Source organism: Pogoniulus pusillus, chromosome 15 (genome assembly GCF_015220805.1).
Source record: "Pogoniulus pusillus isolate bPogPus1 chromosome 15, bPogPus1.pri, whole genome shotgun sequence".
Classification (NCBI taxonomy): Eukaryota; Metazoa; Chordata; class Aves; order Piciformes; family Lybiidae; genus Pogoniulus; species Pogoniulus pusillus.
Genome location: NC_087278.1, coordinates 22268055 through 22285065, shown reverse-complemented (window position 1 = coordinate 22285065; position 17011 = coordinate 22268055). Strand labels below are relative to the sequence as shown.

General features: G+C 50.7%; 1 protein-coding gene across 1 annotated transcript in view; it reads right to left on the bottom strand.

Annotated features, from left to right (window-relative positions):
* Positions 1-17011, bottom strand: part of CACNA1C (calcium voltage-gated channel subunit alpha1 C) — a 600430-nt gene that overhangs the window by 230411 nt on the left and 353008 nt on the right. Inside the window, exons 6-7 of the mRNA XM_064155731.1 lie at positions 8405-8566; positions 3624-3820 (exon numbers count right to left, since the gene is read on the bottom strand). Of these exons, the coding sequence (XP_064011801.1) occupies positions 3624-3820; positions 8405-8566 (359 nt within the window). The remainder of the gene's footprint in view (positions 1-3623; positions 3821-8404; positions 8567-17011) is intronic.

Sequence of the window (17011 nt, the reverse complement as noted above, 5' to 3'; positions counted from 1 at the left end):
CATTCCTGGAGGTGTTGAAGCAAAGCCTGGATGAGGCATTTAGTGCCATGGTCTGGTTGCCTGGCTAGGGCTGGGTGCTAGGTTGGACTGGATGACATTGGAGGTCTCTTCCAACCTGGTTGATTCTATGATCTGCTTGAGAATAACCTCCTCTCTATGTGCTCTTATGGAGATGCAGCCCTCAATGTGTTGTCTCCAAGTCTACCCTTCCTTGGCTGAAAAGGGAGTAGAGTTACACAGGAGTCACATTTCACTATAGAAGCAGTGCCTTATGCTAAGTTTAAAGTGTTAATATCCTACTCCACCTACTAAAATTCTTCCCTCACTCCCAGAAGTTGGAGTGTTGCATCTTTTCTATTCTTTACTGTCCAGAAGTACTTTCCCTTTTGACCTGGCTAGCTTAGGCTGGGTGCCCCTTTACAGGAGCACTAAAACACAACAGATATGGTCTGAAATACCTACATGTGAAACTACCATGTGAAGGCTTAGAAAATGCTTCTGTGTGAAAAGTTACAGCCTTCAGAAAGGGCAAGAATGAAGACCAAAGAAACTACAGGCCAGTTTGCCTCACCTCCATCCCCAGAAAGGTGATGGATAGGTGATGCTCAACCGATCTGGGAGTCTCCTACAATGGTGTGGCCAGAGGGGTAGATGAGGGAAAGCAGTGCCTGCTGTCTGCCTTGGCATCTGCAAGGCTTTAGACACTGTCTCCTATAAAATCACAGTCCAGGTTTAGGGAGTGTGGGTTAGATGAGTGGGCACAGAGGTGGACTGAGCTGGCTGAATGACAGAGCTCAGAGGGTTGAGACCAATGGTGCAGGGTCTAGTCGGAGGCCTGTGGCTAGTGGTGTTCCCCAGGGGTCTGTACTGGGTCCAGCCTCACTCAACACCTTCATCAGTCCCTGGGTGAAGGCACAGAGAGTACTCTCAGCACCTCTGCTGATGGCAGAAAGCTGGCAGGAGTGGCTGCCACACCAGAAGCTGTGCTGCAATACAGCCAGACCTGCCCAGGCTGCAGAGCTGGGTAGAGGGGAACCTCATGAAGCTCAACAAGGGCAAGAGTAGAGCCCTGCACCTGGGGAGGAATAACAGCAGGCACCAGCACAGGCTGGAGGCTGACCTGCTGGAAAGCAGCTCTGAGAAGGACCTGGGAGTGCTGGTGGGCAAGTTCACCAAGAGCCAGCAGTGTGCCCTTGTGGCCACGAAGGCCAGTGGTATTCTGGGGTGTGATAACAAGAGTGTGGCCAGCAGCTCAAGAGAGGTTCTCCTGCCCCTCTGCTCTATCATGATGAGGCCACATCTGGAGTATTGTGTCCAGTTCTGGGCTCCCCAGTTCAAAATAGACAGGGAATTACTAGAAAGAGTCCAACAGAGGGCCACAAAACTGACTAGGAGAATGGAGCATCTCTCTTACAGGGAGAGACTGAGAGACATGGGGCTCTTTAGCCTGCAAAAGAGAAGACTGAGAGAGGATATTATCAGTGCATGTAAATGCCTAAAAGCTGGAGGTCATGAGGATGGGGTGAGCTCTTTTCAGTGGTGGCCAATGCTAGGGGCAATGAGTACAAACTAGAACACAGGAGGTTTCACTTGAATTTAAGCAGAAGCTTCTTTGAGGGTGAGAGGACACTGGAACTGGTGGCCCAGAGAGGTTGTGGAGTCTCCTTCTCTGGAGACTTTCACAATTCACCTGGATGCATTCCTGTGCAACCTGAGCTAGGTGTATGCACCTGCCTTGGCAGAGGGGATCTCTGGAGGGGCCTTCCAACTCCTCTCATTGTATGAATCTGTGTAACCTGTGGCTAGGTTTCACAATATGAAATGCTGCACACTGCCAAGACTATTTTCCTGGCTACTTCTGCTATCTTTCACCCTCTTCTGTTTCTCCTGAGCTGCCTATACAGCCTCTCAATCAAACAAAGGGTGGAGGAATGTGAGCTGACTGTGAGAAACAGGCATACTACATATAGCTACAGAGGAGTCACAGTTCCTTTTCTGACTTCTGTTTAGAATTAATGATGTTATTATGAATTATTTTATTGATCTCCCATCCTCTTTTCAAATAAAGGCAGTTTTTTGTGCTCTGAGAGCCAGACTTCTCTTGGGGTTTGATCTCTGCTCTTTATTTCAGGCATCAGACAGAGATGAGAGTCACTAATCTAAATTTACAAGGATAAAGAGACAACTGCTAATTGTTGCACATTAGGGCAAGGAGCAATGGGTGTAAGTTCCACCTCAACACAAGAGGGAACTTCCCTGTAAGGGTCACAGAGCACTGGCACAGGCTGCCCAGAGAGGTTGTGTAGTCTCCTTCTCTGGAGCCTTTCAAGGCCTGTCTGGATGTGTTCCTCTGTGATCTGTGTTAGATAGGATTGTCCTGCTCTGGCAGGGGGGTTGGAGTCGAAGACCACCTTGAGTCCCTTCTAACCCCTAACATCCTGTGATCTGATGATCCTTGTGGTCCCTTCCAACTCTGACTGATTCTATGACTTCATGATCAGTTAGAAATCAGCCTGCCAAAACCCAACCTTTAAGTATTTGCTGTGGAGGGAGTGCCTTTGGGCCACTCCTTTTGTTCTTTCTCTTTCCTATGATCTTATGATCCTGTGGAGGCTACCTACTGCAGATAAGCTAACTTGTCCTGTCAACTCAAGCTTACTGGTGGATAGAAGGCAGCCTCAGGCTCACATGTAAGAGAGAAGCTGGCTAACAGTGGGAGCTGCCTTCGTTCAGATTGTCCCTTTGTGTGCTTTGGGTCTTCTCGAGTCAGCTCCATCACTCATTGCAGCACATCCTACCACCCTGGAGACTCAGATGTCATAATGTGCCAAGGGTAGTCAGAGCCTGGGCTAGCCTTACACAAGGGACTGAGCTGCAAGTGAACTATTTCCTGGGCCCTAACTTATTGCTGCAAAAGTGCAGAGCAGCTGAATCAAGCAACACACTCACATCTGGTTCGCAGGTGCAGGCTAAACCTGATTTTAACTCCTACAGTCTAATTGTGCTGCTACCAAACTTCCCAACACATCAGGAATTGCAAGGTAGAGACTGAAGCTATTGAAATCTCCAGAATGCTGACAAAGGACAAGATGAGACTACCTTTGGAGAATAATATGTTTCTGCTAAGCAGATACCAATATCAGAGCTGGGAGAATCTATTCTAATACTATCACGATTCAAGTCATAACCAGGAGTAGTACTGGCCTGAAAAGGGATTTGAGAGGCCTTTCCTCCAAAACCTAATTGCTGATCAGCATAGTCCCTCTGTAATATTAATGCCACGGGGAGAACACACAGCTATGGGTCACAAATGCCTCTCCATCAGCAACCTGTAGCTGTACAAGACTCCTGCAGGCAGGGGCAGAAGGTGCGCTGCAAACCTTCAAACCAGTAAGCCTCGTGCCAAACTGCCACCTTAAAATGTCAATGGGAATCCAGCATTTCCACTGCCTTTGACCCTCCCATTTTACCCACCACTCTTCTGAGTTAATGAAAGCTCCATGCTAGCAACCAACCATGCCTTCAGTGTACAGAGCAAGCAAGAAAGCTGAAGCCCCAAGCTCCGTTCACCGCAGCCGCAGCGCATAAGCAGCCCTTTCGGCTCAGCATATTCGGATACGTACCCAGTAGAGCACATCTGTCCAGCCCTCCATGGTGATGCACTGAAACACTGTCAGCATGGCAAAAGCAAAGTTGTCAAAGTTGGTGATGCCATGCTTGGGACCCTCCCAGCCTGCCTTGCACTCTGTGCCGTTCTGGCACTGCCGCCCGTGCGCGGACTGGGGGGCGCAGGGAGACGGATCATCTTCTGCAGGTGTGTCTGAAAGGAGAGCAGGGAGAGAGTGCAGGTGAACAGAACTGATCCCTGACTCCAGGAAAGCACATTTTGCAGTGAAGCTGACACATTTCCCTAGGGATGCACGAGAAACTGGCTCAGGAGCAGTGTGGCCAGCAGGACAAGGGAGGTTATTCTGCCCCTGGACGCAGCGCTGCTCACGCCACACCCTGAGTGCTGTGTCCAGTTCTGGGCTCCTCAATTCAAGAGAGATGTTGAGGTGCTGGAATGTGTCCAGAGAAGGGCAGCAAGGCTGGTGAGGGGCCTGGAACTCAAACCCTATGAGGAGAGGCTGAGGGAGCTGGGGGTGTGCAGCCTGCACAAGAGGAGGCTCAGGGCAGACCTCATTGCTGTCTACAACTGCCTGAAGGGAGGCTGTAGCCAGGTGGGGTTGGTCTCTTCTGCCAGGCAACCAGCAACAGAATAAGGGGACACAGTCTCAAGTTGTGCCAGGGGAGGTCTAGGCTGGATGTTAGGAGGAAGTTGTTGGCATTGGAATGGGCTGCCCAGGGAGGTGGTGGAGTCACCATCCCTGGAGGTCTTCAAGAAAAAGCCTGGATGAGGCACTTAGTGCCATGGTCTGGTTGACTGGCCAGGGCTGGGTGCTAGGTTGGACTGGCTGAGCTTGGAGGTCTCTTCCAATCTGGTTGATTCTATGATTGTAAGGGGCAGAGGGAGGCAGGGGCAGAGGGAGGCAGGGGCAGAGGGAGGCAGGGGCAGAGGGAGGCAGGGGCAGAGGGAGGCAGGGGCAGAGGGAGGTTCTGCTGCGCTTCACCTTCTTGTAAGAACAGTGGCCCAAGCTGTCCAAGTTTACAGTCAAAACTGAACATCAGATCAAATCCATCCCATTTCCTTAGGCTGCATGTCACAACCAGTGCTTTCACACCACAGTCACCTGGCATCTGGGTTAATCTGCCAGCACTGATTGGCACTTTGAGGAAGGAGGCTGAACCCCTGCAGCAGGCTCCGGAGCTAGGTTGATAGGGTGCTGGGCCACTGCTAAATCACAGCCCAAAGTCTCTGGAGCTCTGATCTTTTGGAGCTTAGAAGCTGTGTGGCATTTTATCAATAACCCAGTGACACCCAAGCTCAGTGAGCCTACTACTGGATTATCCCTCCCCCCCCCCAGTTCTGTACAGGTGTTTCTATGGAGGTGGTGGAGGCACCGTCCCTGGGGGTCTTCAAGAAAAGCCTGGATGAGGCACTTAGTGCCATGGTCTGGTTGATTGGATAGGGCTGGGTGCTAGGTTGGACTGGATGATCTTGGAGGTCTCTTCCAACCTGGTTGATTCTATGATTCTATGAGAAGCTACACAACAAACCTGCTCAAAATGCTTTGGGTTAGGGAAGATGCTTATAGAAATCATTTCTCTAAGGACAAAAACTCCCACAGTAAGATTTTCTTTTTTACTATCCATCTTGCAGAGCTCAGGGCCTGCATTTTATAACAGATGTAGATATGTATGTGTGGGGGGAGCAGGTAGTTATGTTTGTTTCTCATCTTACATGGCAAAACCAAAAGAGTACTCTTCTAACAGTTCTGAGCCTGTTCTGATCATTAAAGCATGCCAGAAAACAGCCATATTAGAACTAGATGCTGTAATGCAAATGAATCCAGACAGTACCACAGTATCACCAACATTGGAAGAGACCTCAGAGATCATCAAGTCCAACCCTTTACCACAGAGCTCAAGGCCAGACCATGGCACCAAGTGCCACGTCCAGTCCTGCCTTGAACAGCTCCAGGGACGGCGACTCCACCACCTCCCCGGGCAGCCCATTCCAGTGTCCAATGACTCTCTCAGGGAAGAACTTTCTCCTCACCTCCAGCCTAAATCTCCCCTGGTGTAGCCTGAGGCTGTGTCCTCTTGTTCTGGTGCTGGCCACCTGAGAGAAGAGAGCAACCTCCTCCTGGCCACAACCACCCCTCAGGTAGTTGTAGACAGCAATAAGGTCTCCCCTGAGCCTCCTCTTCTCCAGGCTAACCAATCCCAGCTCCCTCAGCCCCTCCTCGTAGGGCTGTGCTCAAGGCCTCTCCCCAGCCTCGTCGCCCTTCTCTGGACACACTCAAGCATCTCAATGTCCCTCCTAAACTGGGGGGCCCAGAGCTGAACACAGCACTCAAGGTGTGGTCTAACCAGTGCAGAGTACAGGGGCAGAATGACCTCCCTGCTCCTGCTGGCCACACCATTGCTGATGCAGGCCAGGATGCCACTGGCTCTCTTGGCCACCTGGGCACACTGCTGGCTCACAGTATGGAGGAAGAGATGTAGACTTTAAAGATGGAAAGCAAACTGACAACTCGTTAGACTCCTAAACATAACTTCCAGAGAATGAAACCTGCTGGGGTGTTAGAAAAGCAGAAAATGCAGAACTTCTGAAACCATTTCCTGCTGTGTAATATTTTCTTGCTTCTGAGCTCAACTGGGTTCTAGGCATCAGCACTCAGCCACCACCTGGGAAATCACTGCTTTCAAGTTCAATAAATCCAGTGAAGAAGAGCAGATGGTTAGATGCCTGACAATACAAATGAATTGTTTGGGGGCTTTGAATATTTATTTAGGCAAATATTTGGAGAGGTCTTTCCCAGTGGATTTGGTGCAAGAAGTTTCTTCCCCCCCAGTAATAGAACTTTGCTTTCTTCTTGGCTGCACTTCTAATCACAGTCGTAGCTTCTGGTTAAGAAAGGGCTTAGGGTCTCAATTAGATATGCCTTTAGGGTGGTGTTTGTTTAAAATGAAGATGCAGTGTGTGGAAGGGCAGTAATAAAACAGGAGTTGTTGATGTCCATGATGCCATCTCATCACGAGGATGATGAGGAGGTTGGAGCACTGCCTGATGAGGGGAGGCAGAGGGACCTAGGGTTGCTTAGGCTGGAGAAGAGAAGACTGAGAGGGGATCTAATAAAAGTCTAGAAATATCTGAGGGCTGGGAGTCAGGAGGAGGGGACAGGCTCTGCTCACTTGCTCCCTGGGATAGGACAAGGAATCATAGAATCAACCAGGTTGGAAGAGACCTCCAAGCTCACCCAGTCCAACCTAGCACCCAGCCCTAGCCAATCAACCAGACCATGGCACCAAGTGCCTCATCCAGGCTTGTCTTGAACATCTCCAGGGATGGTGACTCCACCACCTCCCTGGGCAGCCCATTCCAATGGCAATGACAGCACACAGCCCTCTCTATGTCACAGAATGCCTTCTGTGATGTCACACAGACCTCTCTATGATCATAGCTTCACCCATCATGGATGGAAGCTGCAGCACAGGAGGTTCCACCTCAACACAAGGGGGAACTTCTTTATTGTAAGGGTCCCAGAGCACTGGCACAGGCTCCCCAGAGAGGTTGTGGAGAGTCCTTCCCTGAAGACCTTTCAAGGCCTGTCTGGATGCATTCCTGTGTGACCTGAGCTAGATTGTGTGGTCTTGCTCTGGCAGGGAGATTGGACTGGATGACATCTTTGGGTCCCTTCCAACCCCTAACATCCTGTGAGCCTGTAGCTCAGCCTGCCAGTGGTGAAACCATCACTACTTCAGTGCTGTTCAAGCCTGGGAAATCTGTTCAAGAACTCAGGCTGGCTCATGGGGCCAAAGGTCCCCATGAGAAAGGCCACTACTGTGTTCAGCAAGAATTGACAGTTCTGCAGGCAGCCTTTACAGACAGATCAATGACTGCACACCCCCAGCTCCCTCAGCCTCTCCTCACAGGGTTTGTGTTCCAGGACCCTCACCAGCTTTGTTGCCCTTCTCTGGACATGTTCCAGCACCTCAACATCTCTCTTGAATTGAGGAGCCCAGAACTGGACACAGCACTCAAGGTGTGGCCTGAGCAGTGCTGAGTGCAGAATAACCCTCCCTTGTCCTGCTGGCTACACAGTTCCTGAGCCAGGCCAGGATGCCATTGGCTCTGCTGCCCACCTGAGCACACTGCTGGCTCACCTTCAGCTACTCTCTACCAGCACCCCCAGCTCCCTCTCTGCCTGGCTGCTCTCAGCCACTCAGTCCCCAGCCTGTAGTGCTGCTTGGGGTTGCTGTGGCCAAAGTGCAGAACCCTGCACTTGGCCTTGTTCAATCTCATCCTATTGGCCTCTGCCCACCCATCCAGCCTAGCAAGGTCCCTCTGCAGGGCTCTCCTACTCTCCAACAGACCCACTCACCTTCTCCTAGCTTGGTGTCACCTGCAACCTTACTGCTGCTGGACTCAATCCCCTCGTCCAGATCATGGATAAAGACATTGAACAGGACCAGGCTCAGCAGTGGTCCCTGGGGGACAGCACTGGTGACTGGATGAGCACTGGGGTTTTGGTGGGGGGGTTGTTTTGTTTGCTTGGGGGAAAGTTCTGGGGGAATGCTCATGTATCCTGCATCAATATTAGGTGTTAAGGGTTCATGCCTGCCATATCTTTTCCAGCACATCTTTACACCCAACCTTTCTGTATTTTCATCTCCAATTCAGTGAGAGCTTTATCATTGCATTGCTCTTTCCCTTTAGGACAAGAGTAAAGTGAAATCACCTCAGTCTGTCAAGCACTCACACAGAAACTATGACACTGTGATATGATGTTCCCCTTACCTATCAGTCCCCCTTGCACATGGTAGCAGGTCTTATGCATCTTCCCCATGAATAACTCCAGTCCAATGATGGCATAGATGATAATGACAAACAGCACCAGCAGGGCAATGTGCAACAAAGGGACCATGGCCTTGATAATTGAATTTAAAACCACCTGGAGACCTGCAGAGAGAACAGAAGGAAGCACTTATCAGTGAGAGAACAAAATTTAGAGAGGCCATCAATTGCATGATAATAGGTTAGTTTTCTTTCATTCACCCTCGCCTGAACTCATCTTGGTGATGTAAAGAGGTACATTTACAGACCACTTCCTTCCAGAACGTTCGTAGAATGGTTTGAGTTGTAAAGTACCTTAAAGCTCATCCAACTCCAACCTCCCTGCCATGGGCAGGGGCTCCTTCACAGCATCACATTATCACCAAGGTTGGAAGAGACCTCACAGATCATCAAGTCCAACCCTTTACCACAGAGCCCAAGGCCAGACCATGGCACCAAGTGCCACGTCCAATCCTGCCTTGAACAGCTCCAGGGACGGCGACTCCACCACCTCCCCGGGCAGCCCATTCCAGTGTCCAATGACTCTCTCAGGGAAGAACTTTCTCCTCACCTCCAGCCTAAATCTCCCCTGGCACAGCCTGAGGCTGTGTCCTCTTGTTCTGGTGCTGGCCACCTGAGAGAAGAGAGCAACCTCCTCCTGGCCACAACCTCCCCTCAGGTAGTTGTAGACAGCAATAAGGTCACCCCTGAGCCTCCTCTTCTCCAGGCTAACCAATCCCAGCTCCCTCAGCCTCTCCTCGTAGGGCTGTGCTCAAGGCCTCTCCCCAGCCTCGTCACCCTTCTCTGGACACGCTCAAGCATCTCAACGTCCCTCCTAAACTGGGGGGCCCAGAACTGAACACAGTCCTCAAGGTGTGGTCTAACCAGTGCAGAGTACAGGGGCAGAATGACCTCCCTGCTCCTGCTTCCACCAGCCCAGGTTGCTCAAGGCCTCATCCAACCTGGCCTTGAACATCTCCAAGGAGGGGGCATCCACAACCTTCCTGGGCAACCTGTTCCAGTGCCTCATCACCCTCACTGGAAAGAATTTCTTTCTACTTCCCAGCATTTCACCAGTTTGCCACCACAGCCTGGATCACAGACTGAAGTCAAACAAGTATTACTTTACTACCACCCTGGTGAAGGAGCACATAAGCTGTTTTCCCTGCTCTTGAACACCAGATCTAAGGTCTTCTTTCCCAGGTGCTGCTGACAAGAGTTAAAGCATGGGCAAACAAAAGAGCAGCTAGAACTGAAGCAGGACAGGAACAGTGAGACATGCAAGAGGGCAGATGCTGGGGTACCGTGGTGCCAGGGTTGCCTAGATCGTGCAGGGAGCGGAACGACGCCGAGACACCAATGTGATGTGCAAGTCAAACCTTTATTGCAGCTAAAAGCAATACCTACAGAGAGCTAATACAAGGTCTATGATTCTGCACAACAGAGTATGGGCTGTTCACACCCCCTAGGAGCAAATCTGACTGGCCATCCCCCTCAGTTAGATAACTTTGCAGCTTCTCTGCCAACTTCTTCAAGGTTGTTTTCCTTGAAGCTGCACTCCTTATCTCACATCCTTCTCTGTGTCCTAATGTTACTCCTCTTGCTCTCTTATTTCAAATCACTCAGCTCTGCCCAAACCCCAACACCACGGTGTGCACCCCACAGCATGGGGAAAAATGGAAGACTGAAGTGATGTCCCTACTCCAATTATGAATTCTTCCAGAGGTCAAGCTGGTTTCAGGCAGAGCCAGAGCTGCTGAAGGACTATCAAACACATCCTGACTGAGTCTGAGCAGAGGCAGAGTTAGATGCTGGTTTTGCCCCAAGCCTTGGTGATCACTCTATAACCAAGGTTGTCAAGGTATGAACACCATATTAGTCCATGGCTGTTGTTAAGGCAGGAATCTAGCGGTAAGAAGCCAAGCTGCTGCTGAAGGACCATCAAACACATCCTGACTGAGTCTGAGCAGAGGCAGGGTTAGAACCAGCACTACTGGGTTTGCCCCAAGCCTTGGTGATAACTCTATAACCATGGTTGTCAAGGTATGAACACCATATTAGTCCATGGCTGTTGTTAAGGCAGGAGTCTAGCGGTAAGAAGCCAAGCTGCTGCTGAAGGACCATCAAACACATCCTGACTGAGTCTGAGCAGAGGCAGGGTTAGAACCAGCATTACTGGGTTTGCCCCAAGCCTTGGTGATCACTCTATAACCATGGTTGTCAAGGTATGAACACCATATTAGTTTGGCTGTTGTTAAGGCAGGAGTCTAACAGTGAGCAAGCCAAGCTGCTGCTGAAGGACCATCAAACACATCCTGACTGAGTCTGAGCAGAGGCAGAGTTAGGACCAGCACTGCTGGGTTTGCCCCAAGCCTTGGTGATCACTCTATAATCAAGGCTGTCCAGGTATGAACACAATATTAGTCCATGGCTGTTGTTAAGGCAGGAGTCTAACAGTGAGCAAGCCAAGCCTTGCCAGAAGGGTCCAAGGAGGATGACAGAGCTGAGTTTGCTAAACCACTAAGCAGCTGTAGCCTAAGATGCAGCTGGCTCTAGCTGCAGATTCAAGGGCCTCTGTCTCCTCCTCATTTGTAAAACCAGAAGAACAGAGCCAGCCTCATAAGCCTTTAGTATGGATTTACATTTACAAAGGTTTTAAAGTTATTATCACTGGTGGCAGGGATGGCAACCACAGTCCTGGGCAAATGATGAATGCTCAAAGCATGAGAGACCTCTCGCAGTCTGCAGGTTGCAAACAGCCAGACCAGAACAATTACAAGCTCGTGGTTTTGCAATGCCTGAGAGCCATAAGCCATTAATGTCTCTTGCAAATGCTGTCACCTCCTCAGAGCAGCTGATATTGGCTGTGATGTTGGAGAAATGTGATTCATGAGTTGTAAATGTCTGCTATACATCTGCCAAGAGGGTCTGTGCTAACGATTAAGGCTTCAAATCTATCACCTAAGGTTTTTTTCCATTTTCATTCTCATTACTTGTTGAAAACTAATCTGAATACTTTCTAATAAGGATGACACATCTTTTGACAAGCACTTTCACTCGTAGGCAACTCACTTGTCAATCCACAGCTAAGGCTCAGGCTTTGCATCAGCTCCTCTGCCACAGTGGAATGCAAGGAGAAGCAATCAAGTCGCCATCTCTAGAGGTGTTCAAGCAAAGCCTGGATGAGGCACTTGGTGCCATGGTCTGGTTGACTGGCTAGGGCTGGGTGCTAGGTTGGACTGGATGAGCTTGGAGGTCTCTTCCAACCTGGTTGATTTTATGATTCTAAAGGTGACACCAGCTGCCAGGCCAGCAAGATCGTTCACTGCCTTCTAGCAATACAATTCATTGCTGTCTACAACTACCTGAAGGGAGGCTGTAGCCAGGTGGGGTTGGTCTCTTCTCCCAGGCCAGCAGTAACAGAACAAGGGGACACAGTCTCAAGTTGTGGCAGGGCAGGCCTAGGCTGGATGTTAAGAGGAAGTTGTTGCCAGAGAGAATGATTGGCATTGGAATGGGCTGCCCAGGGAGGTGGTGGAGTCGCCGTCTCTGGAGATATTGAAGCAAAGCCATGGTGCTGGAGTTGGAATCATAGAATCAAGCAGGTTGGAAGAGACCTCCAAGCTCATCCAGTCCAACCTAGCACCCAGCCCTAGCTGTGTGGCCAGCAGGTCAGGGAGGTGATTCTCCCTCTCTACTCTGCTCTGCTGAGACCCCACCTGGAGTACTGCATCCAGTTCTGGAGCCCCTATGACAAGAGGGATGTGGAGATGCTGGAGTGTGTCCAGAGAAGAGCCAGGAGGATGCTCAGAGGGCTGCAGCAGCTCTGCTGTGAGGACAGACTGAAAGAGTTGGGGCTGTTCAGGCTGGAGAAGAGGCTCCCAGGTGACCTTCTTGTGGCCTTCCAGGAACTGAAAGTAGCCTTTAAGAAAGCTGAGGAAGGACTTTTTAGGGTGTCAGGTCTCAGGGGAATGGAGGAAAACTAGAAGTGGGGAGATTCAGACTGGATGTTAGGAAGAAGTTTTTCACCATGAGGGTGGTGAGACACTGGCACAAGTTGCCCAAGGAGGTGGTGGAAGCCTCACCCTTGGATGTTTTCAAGGTCAGGCTGGATGTGGTTCTGGACAACCTGCTCTAGTGTGAGGTGTCCCTGCTCATGGCAGGGGATTTAGAGCTGGATGATCCTTGGAGTCCCTTCCAGCCCTGACAATTACTCTGAGATTCTATGTCACCGAGATAACTGCACAGAGCTTAAGGAAAGTATCCCACAAAGGATTGTTTGCAGTTTTTTTTCCAGCCCACATTTTTCTTCTGTTAATAATTGAAGATCTTAAAGACCTCTTAGTATTTATTCAAAAGGCACTTTAGTTTACCTTGAAAAAAAAAACCCTCTCTTGGCTGCATTCTGTTGGCTGGCACTGACTCCATCAATGTTTCAGTAAGTGAAACACACTGATGCCATTCCCTGGGCTCACAGCATTTAGCATTTATTTACACTGATAAAATGTTTTAAATATTAGATGGGAACAACATTGCTTTTTACACCAGGTCAAGCTCTTCCCAGCCTCTAGAGGCCTGCATCAACCCAAAGGTTTAGGGCACAACTGAGAGGCAGAGCAAAAAGGGAAAGAAGAAGGAAAAGTGCCTTCAGAAAGCAACACCAATCTTTCCCAGACCTTTGAGAAACACAGTGAGGGATGCTGTAGGTGTTTTAGAGATGTTTTATGGTGCTGTATTATTCTCTCAGGAAGAGAATCATCCTGGTTGCTGTCACAGAGTCATGGAATCAATCAGCTTGGAAGACACTTCCAAGCTCATCCAGTCCAACCTAGCACCCAGCCCTAGCCAGGCAACCAGACCATGGCACTAAGTGCCTCAGCCAGGCTTTGCTTCAACACATCCAGGGCTGGTGACTCCACCACCTCCCTGAGCAGCCCATTCCAATGCCAATCACTCTGTGAAGAACTTCCTCTTAACAGCCAGCCTAGAGCTCCTCTGGCACTGAAGAACATGCTTGTCTCTAAGTTTGTAACTGTCTGCTGCGTCCAGTTCTGGGCTCATCAATTCAAGAGAGATGTTGAGGTGCTGGAAGGTGTCCAGAGAAGGGTGACAAAGCTGGTGAGGGGACTGGAGCACAGTCCTGTGAGGAGGCTGAGGGAGCTGGGGGTGTGCAGCCTGCAGAAGAGGAGGCTCAGGGCAGACCTCATTGCTCTCTACAACTACCTGAAGGGAGGTTGTAGCCAGGTGGGGTTGGTCTCTTCTGCCAGGCAGGCAGCAACAGAAGAAGGGGACACAGTCTCAAGCTGTGGCAGGGGAGGTCTGTGCTGGATGTTAGGAGGAAGTTGTTGGCAGAGAGAGTGATTGGTATTTGAATGGGCTGCCCAGGGAGGTGGTGGAGTTGCCATGCCTGGAGGCACTTAGTGCCATGGTCTGTTTGACTGGCTAGGGCTGGGTGCTAGGTTGGACTGGATGATCTTGGAGGTCTCTTCCAACCTGGTTGATTCTATGGACATGTTCCCTTGTGACCTCCTCTAGGTGATCTGCCCTGGCAGGAGGCTTGAACTTGCATGATCTTTCAAGGTCTCTTCCAACCCCTAACACTCTGTGATTCTGGTTTTGTTCAGAGGATGAGGCAAGGATTTGGGCAAGCAGAAGGCAGTTGTGTTTGCACACACATGCTGTTTCTATGATTCTAAAGCAATGGGATTATGTCCATATCCCCATGTGTACTTGCAGCCCTTCTTGTATTTCAACCAACACTCAACAAGATGGCACAGTAGGCAAAAAAAACCCAAAGTGCATCAGATCTAACTGCTAAAGTGCATTTGACATTGCTGGGCTGTGGAACACACCTATGGAAACCTGTGGTAGGCTGCTCTCAGAAAAGGCATGTGGACCTTGCCAAGCACAGCTCCAGCTCATGTTTTATCATGTCTTCAATTCTGGATCAGATCTGGTTTGCTGGACAGGGTGGTTTCTTGTTAGAATCATAGAAGCAACCAGGTTGGAAGAGACCTCCAAGATCATCCAGTCTAACCTAGCACCCAGCCCTAGACAATCAACCAGACCATGGCACTAAGTGCCTCATCCAGGCTTGGCTTCAACACCTCCAGGGATGGTGCCTCCACCACCTCCCTGGGCAGCCCATTCCAATGCCAATCACTCTCTCTGACAACAACTTCCTCCTAACATCCAGCCTAGACCTCCCCTGACACAACTTCACACTGTGTCCCCTTGTTCTGTTGCTGCTTGCCTGGCAGCAGAGCCCAACCCCACCTGGCTACAGCCTCCCTTCAGGGAGTTGTAGACAGCAATGAGCTCTGCCCTGAGCCTCCTCTGCTGCAGGCTGCACACCCCCAGCTCCCTCAGCCTCTCCTCACAGGGCTGTGCTCCAGGCCCCTCACCAGCTTTGTCACCCTTCTCTGGACACATTCCAGCACTTCAACATCTCTCTTGAATTGAGGAGCCCAGAACAGAACACAGTACTCAAGGTGTGGCCTGAGCAGTGCTGAGTACAGGGGCAGAATAAGCTCTCTTGTCCTACTGGCCACACTGTTCCTAATGTTCTCCTCAAATTAGCTGTCTAGATCTTCAGAGAAAGCCTGTCCCAAGCCTTCTCCTTTGGTTTAGCAGGGCTACATTTTGCCTGCACCATGCCATTGCCTGAAGAGAGATTATGAGCAGGCAGAGTTTCATACAAATGACCCTTTGGGAATGAGCAGAAGCAAAAGGAAAGGACTTCCAACTCATCCATCCATCCCTCCCTCCTCCACTTTCCTTGCTACACACACAAGCACACAGAGATTGCTGTACATAAGTCAGTGTCAGGAACATGGGAGGTAGTTATTCTTCTGCTATTATAGTTCAGAAGGCAACTACTACTTTCTGTAAGCAAGGAGGAAGCAGGGGAGGATCTGTGACTCAGCACAGCACCTGAGTCAGAGCGCTTCTGGGAACCACCCTTAAGTGCTAGGCTTTATGGACCAGCCCCAAGCCAGGAGCTAGGTCTGCCCACTGTGCTTGTTTGAAGCTAGCTAGAATGGAGTCAGTCATCAGCAAGTTTGCAGATGACACTAAGCTGGGGGCAGATGTGACTGAGTTGGAAGGCAGAAGGGCTCTGCAGCGGGACCTTGACCGCCTGCACAGATGGGCAGAGTCCAAGGGGATGGCATTCAATAGCTCCAAGTGCAGGGTGCTGCACTTTGGCCACAACAACCCCATGCAGAGATACAGGCTGGGGTCGGAGTGGCTGGAGAGCAGCCAGACAGAGAGGGATCTGGGGGTGCTGATTGATACCCACCTGAACATGAGCCAGCAGTGTGCCCAGGTGGCCAAGAGAGCCAGTGGCATCCTGGCCTGCATCAGCAATGGTGTGGCCAGCAGGAGCAGGGAGGTCATTCTGCCCCTGTACTCTGCACTGGTTAGACCACACCTTGAGTCCTGTGTTCAGTTCTGGGCCCCCCAGTTTAGGAGGGACATTGAGATGCTTGAGCGTGTCCAGAGAAGGGCGACGAGGCTGGGGAGAGGCCTTGAGCACAGCCCTACGAGGAGAGGCTGAGGGAGCTGGGATTGGTTAGCCTGGAGAAGAGGAGGCTCAGGGGAGACCTTATTGCTGTCTACAACTACCTGAGGGGAGGTTGTGGCCAGGAGGAGGTTGCTCTCTTCTCTCAGGTGGCCAGCACCAGAACAAGAGGACACAGCCTCAGGCTGTGCCAGGGGAAATTTAGGCTGGAGGTGAGGAGAAAGTTCTTCCCTGAGAGAGTCATTGGACACTGGAATGGGCTGCCCGGGGAGGTGGTGGAGTCGCCGTCCCTGGAGCTGTCCAAGGCAGGATTGGACGTGGCACTTGGTGCCATGGTCTGGCCTTGAGCTCTGTGGTGCTAAGCTGTAAATATAAAGCTGCATTCAATTCCCAGAGCCCCTGAGTCTAGTCTGGGTGATTTTCCAAAGTGTTTGGGGGGAGGGTAATACTCAAACCATCACACTCACAAATCACAGCTATTTCTGATGACCTGCGAAGAAACTGCCACTACAGTTCCCTCCCTTTCCAAAGTACAATCATAGAACCCACCAGCTTGGAAGAGACCTCCAAGCTCATCCAGTCCAACCTAGCATCCAGCCCTGTCCAATCAACCAGCTTGGAAGAGACCTCCAAGCTCATCCAGCCCAACCTAGCACCCAGCCCTGTCCAATGAACCAGACCATGGCACTAAGTGCCTCATCCAGGCTTTGCTTCAACACCTCCAGGGATGGAGACTCCACCACCTCCCTGGGCAGCCCATTCCAAAGGCAAATCACTCTCTCAAATCACTCTCTCCTTCTATAGCCCCCTTCAGATCAAGGGAGGTTCTCCTCCCCCTCTACTCTGCCCTGGGGAGACCTCATCTTGAATACTGTGTTCAGTTTTGGGCTCCCCAGTTTCAGAGGGACAGGGATCTGCTGGAGAGGGTCCAGCAGAGGGCTAAGAGGATGATTGGGGGACTAGAGGGCACTGAGGAGAGGCTGAGGGACCTGGGGCTGCTTAGTCTGGAGGAGAAAAGACTGAGAGGGCATTTGATAAATGTTTATAAG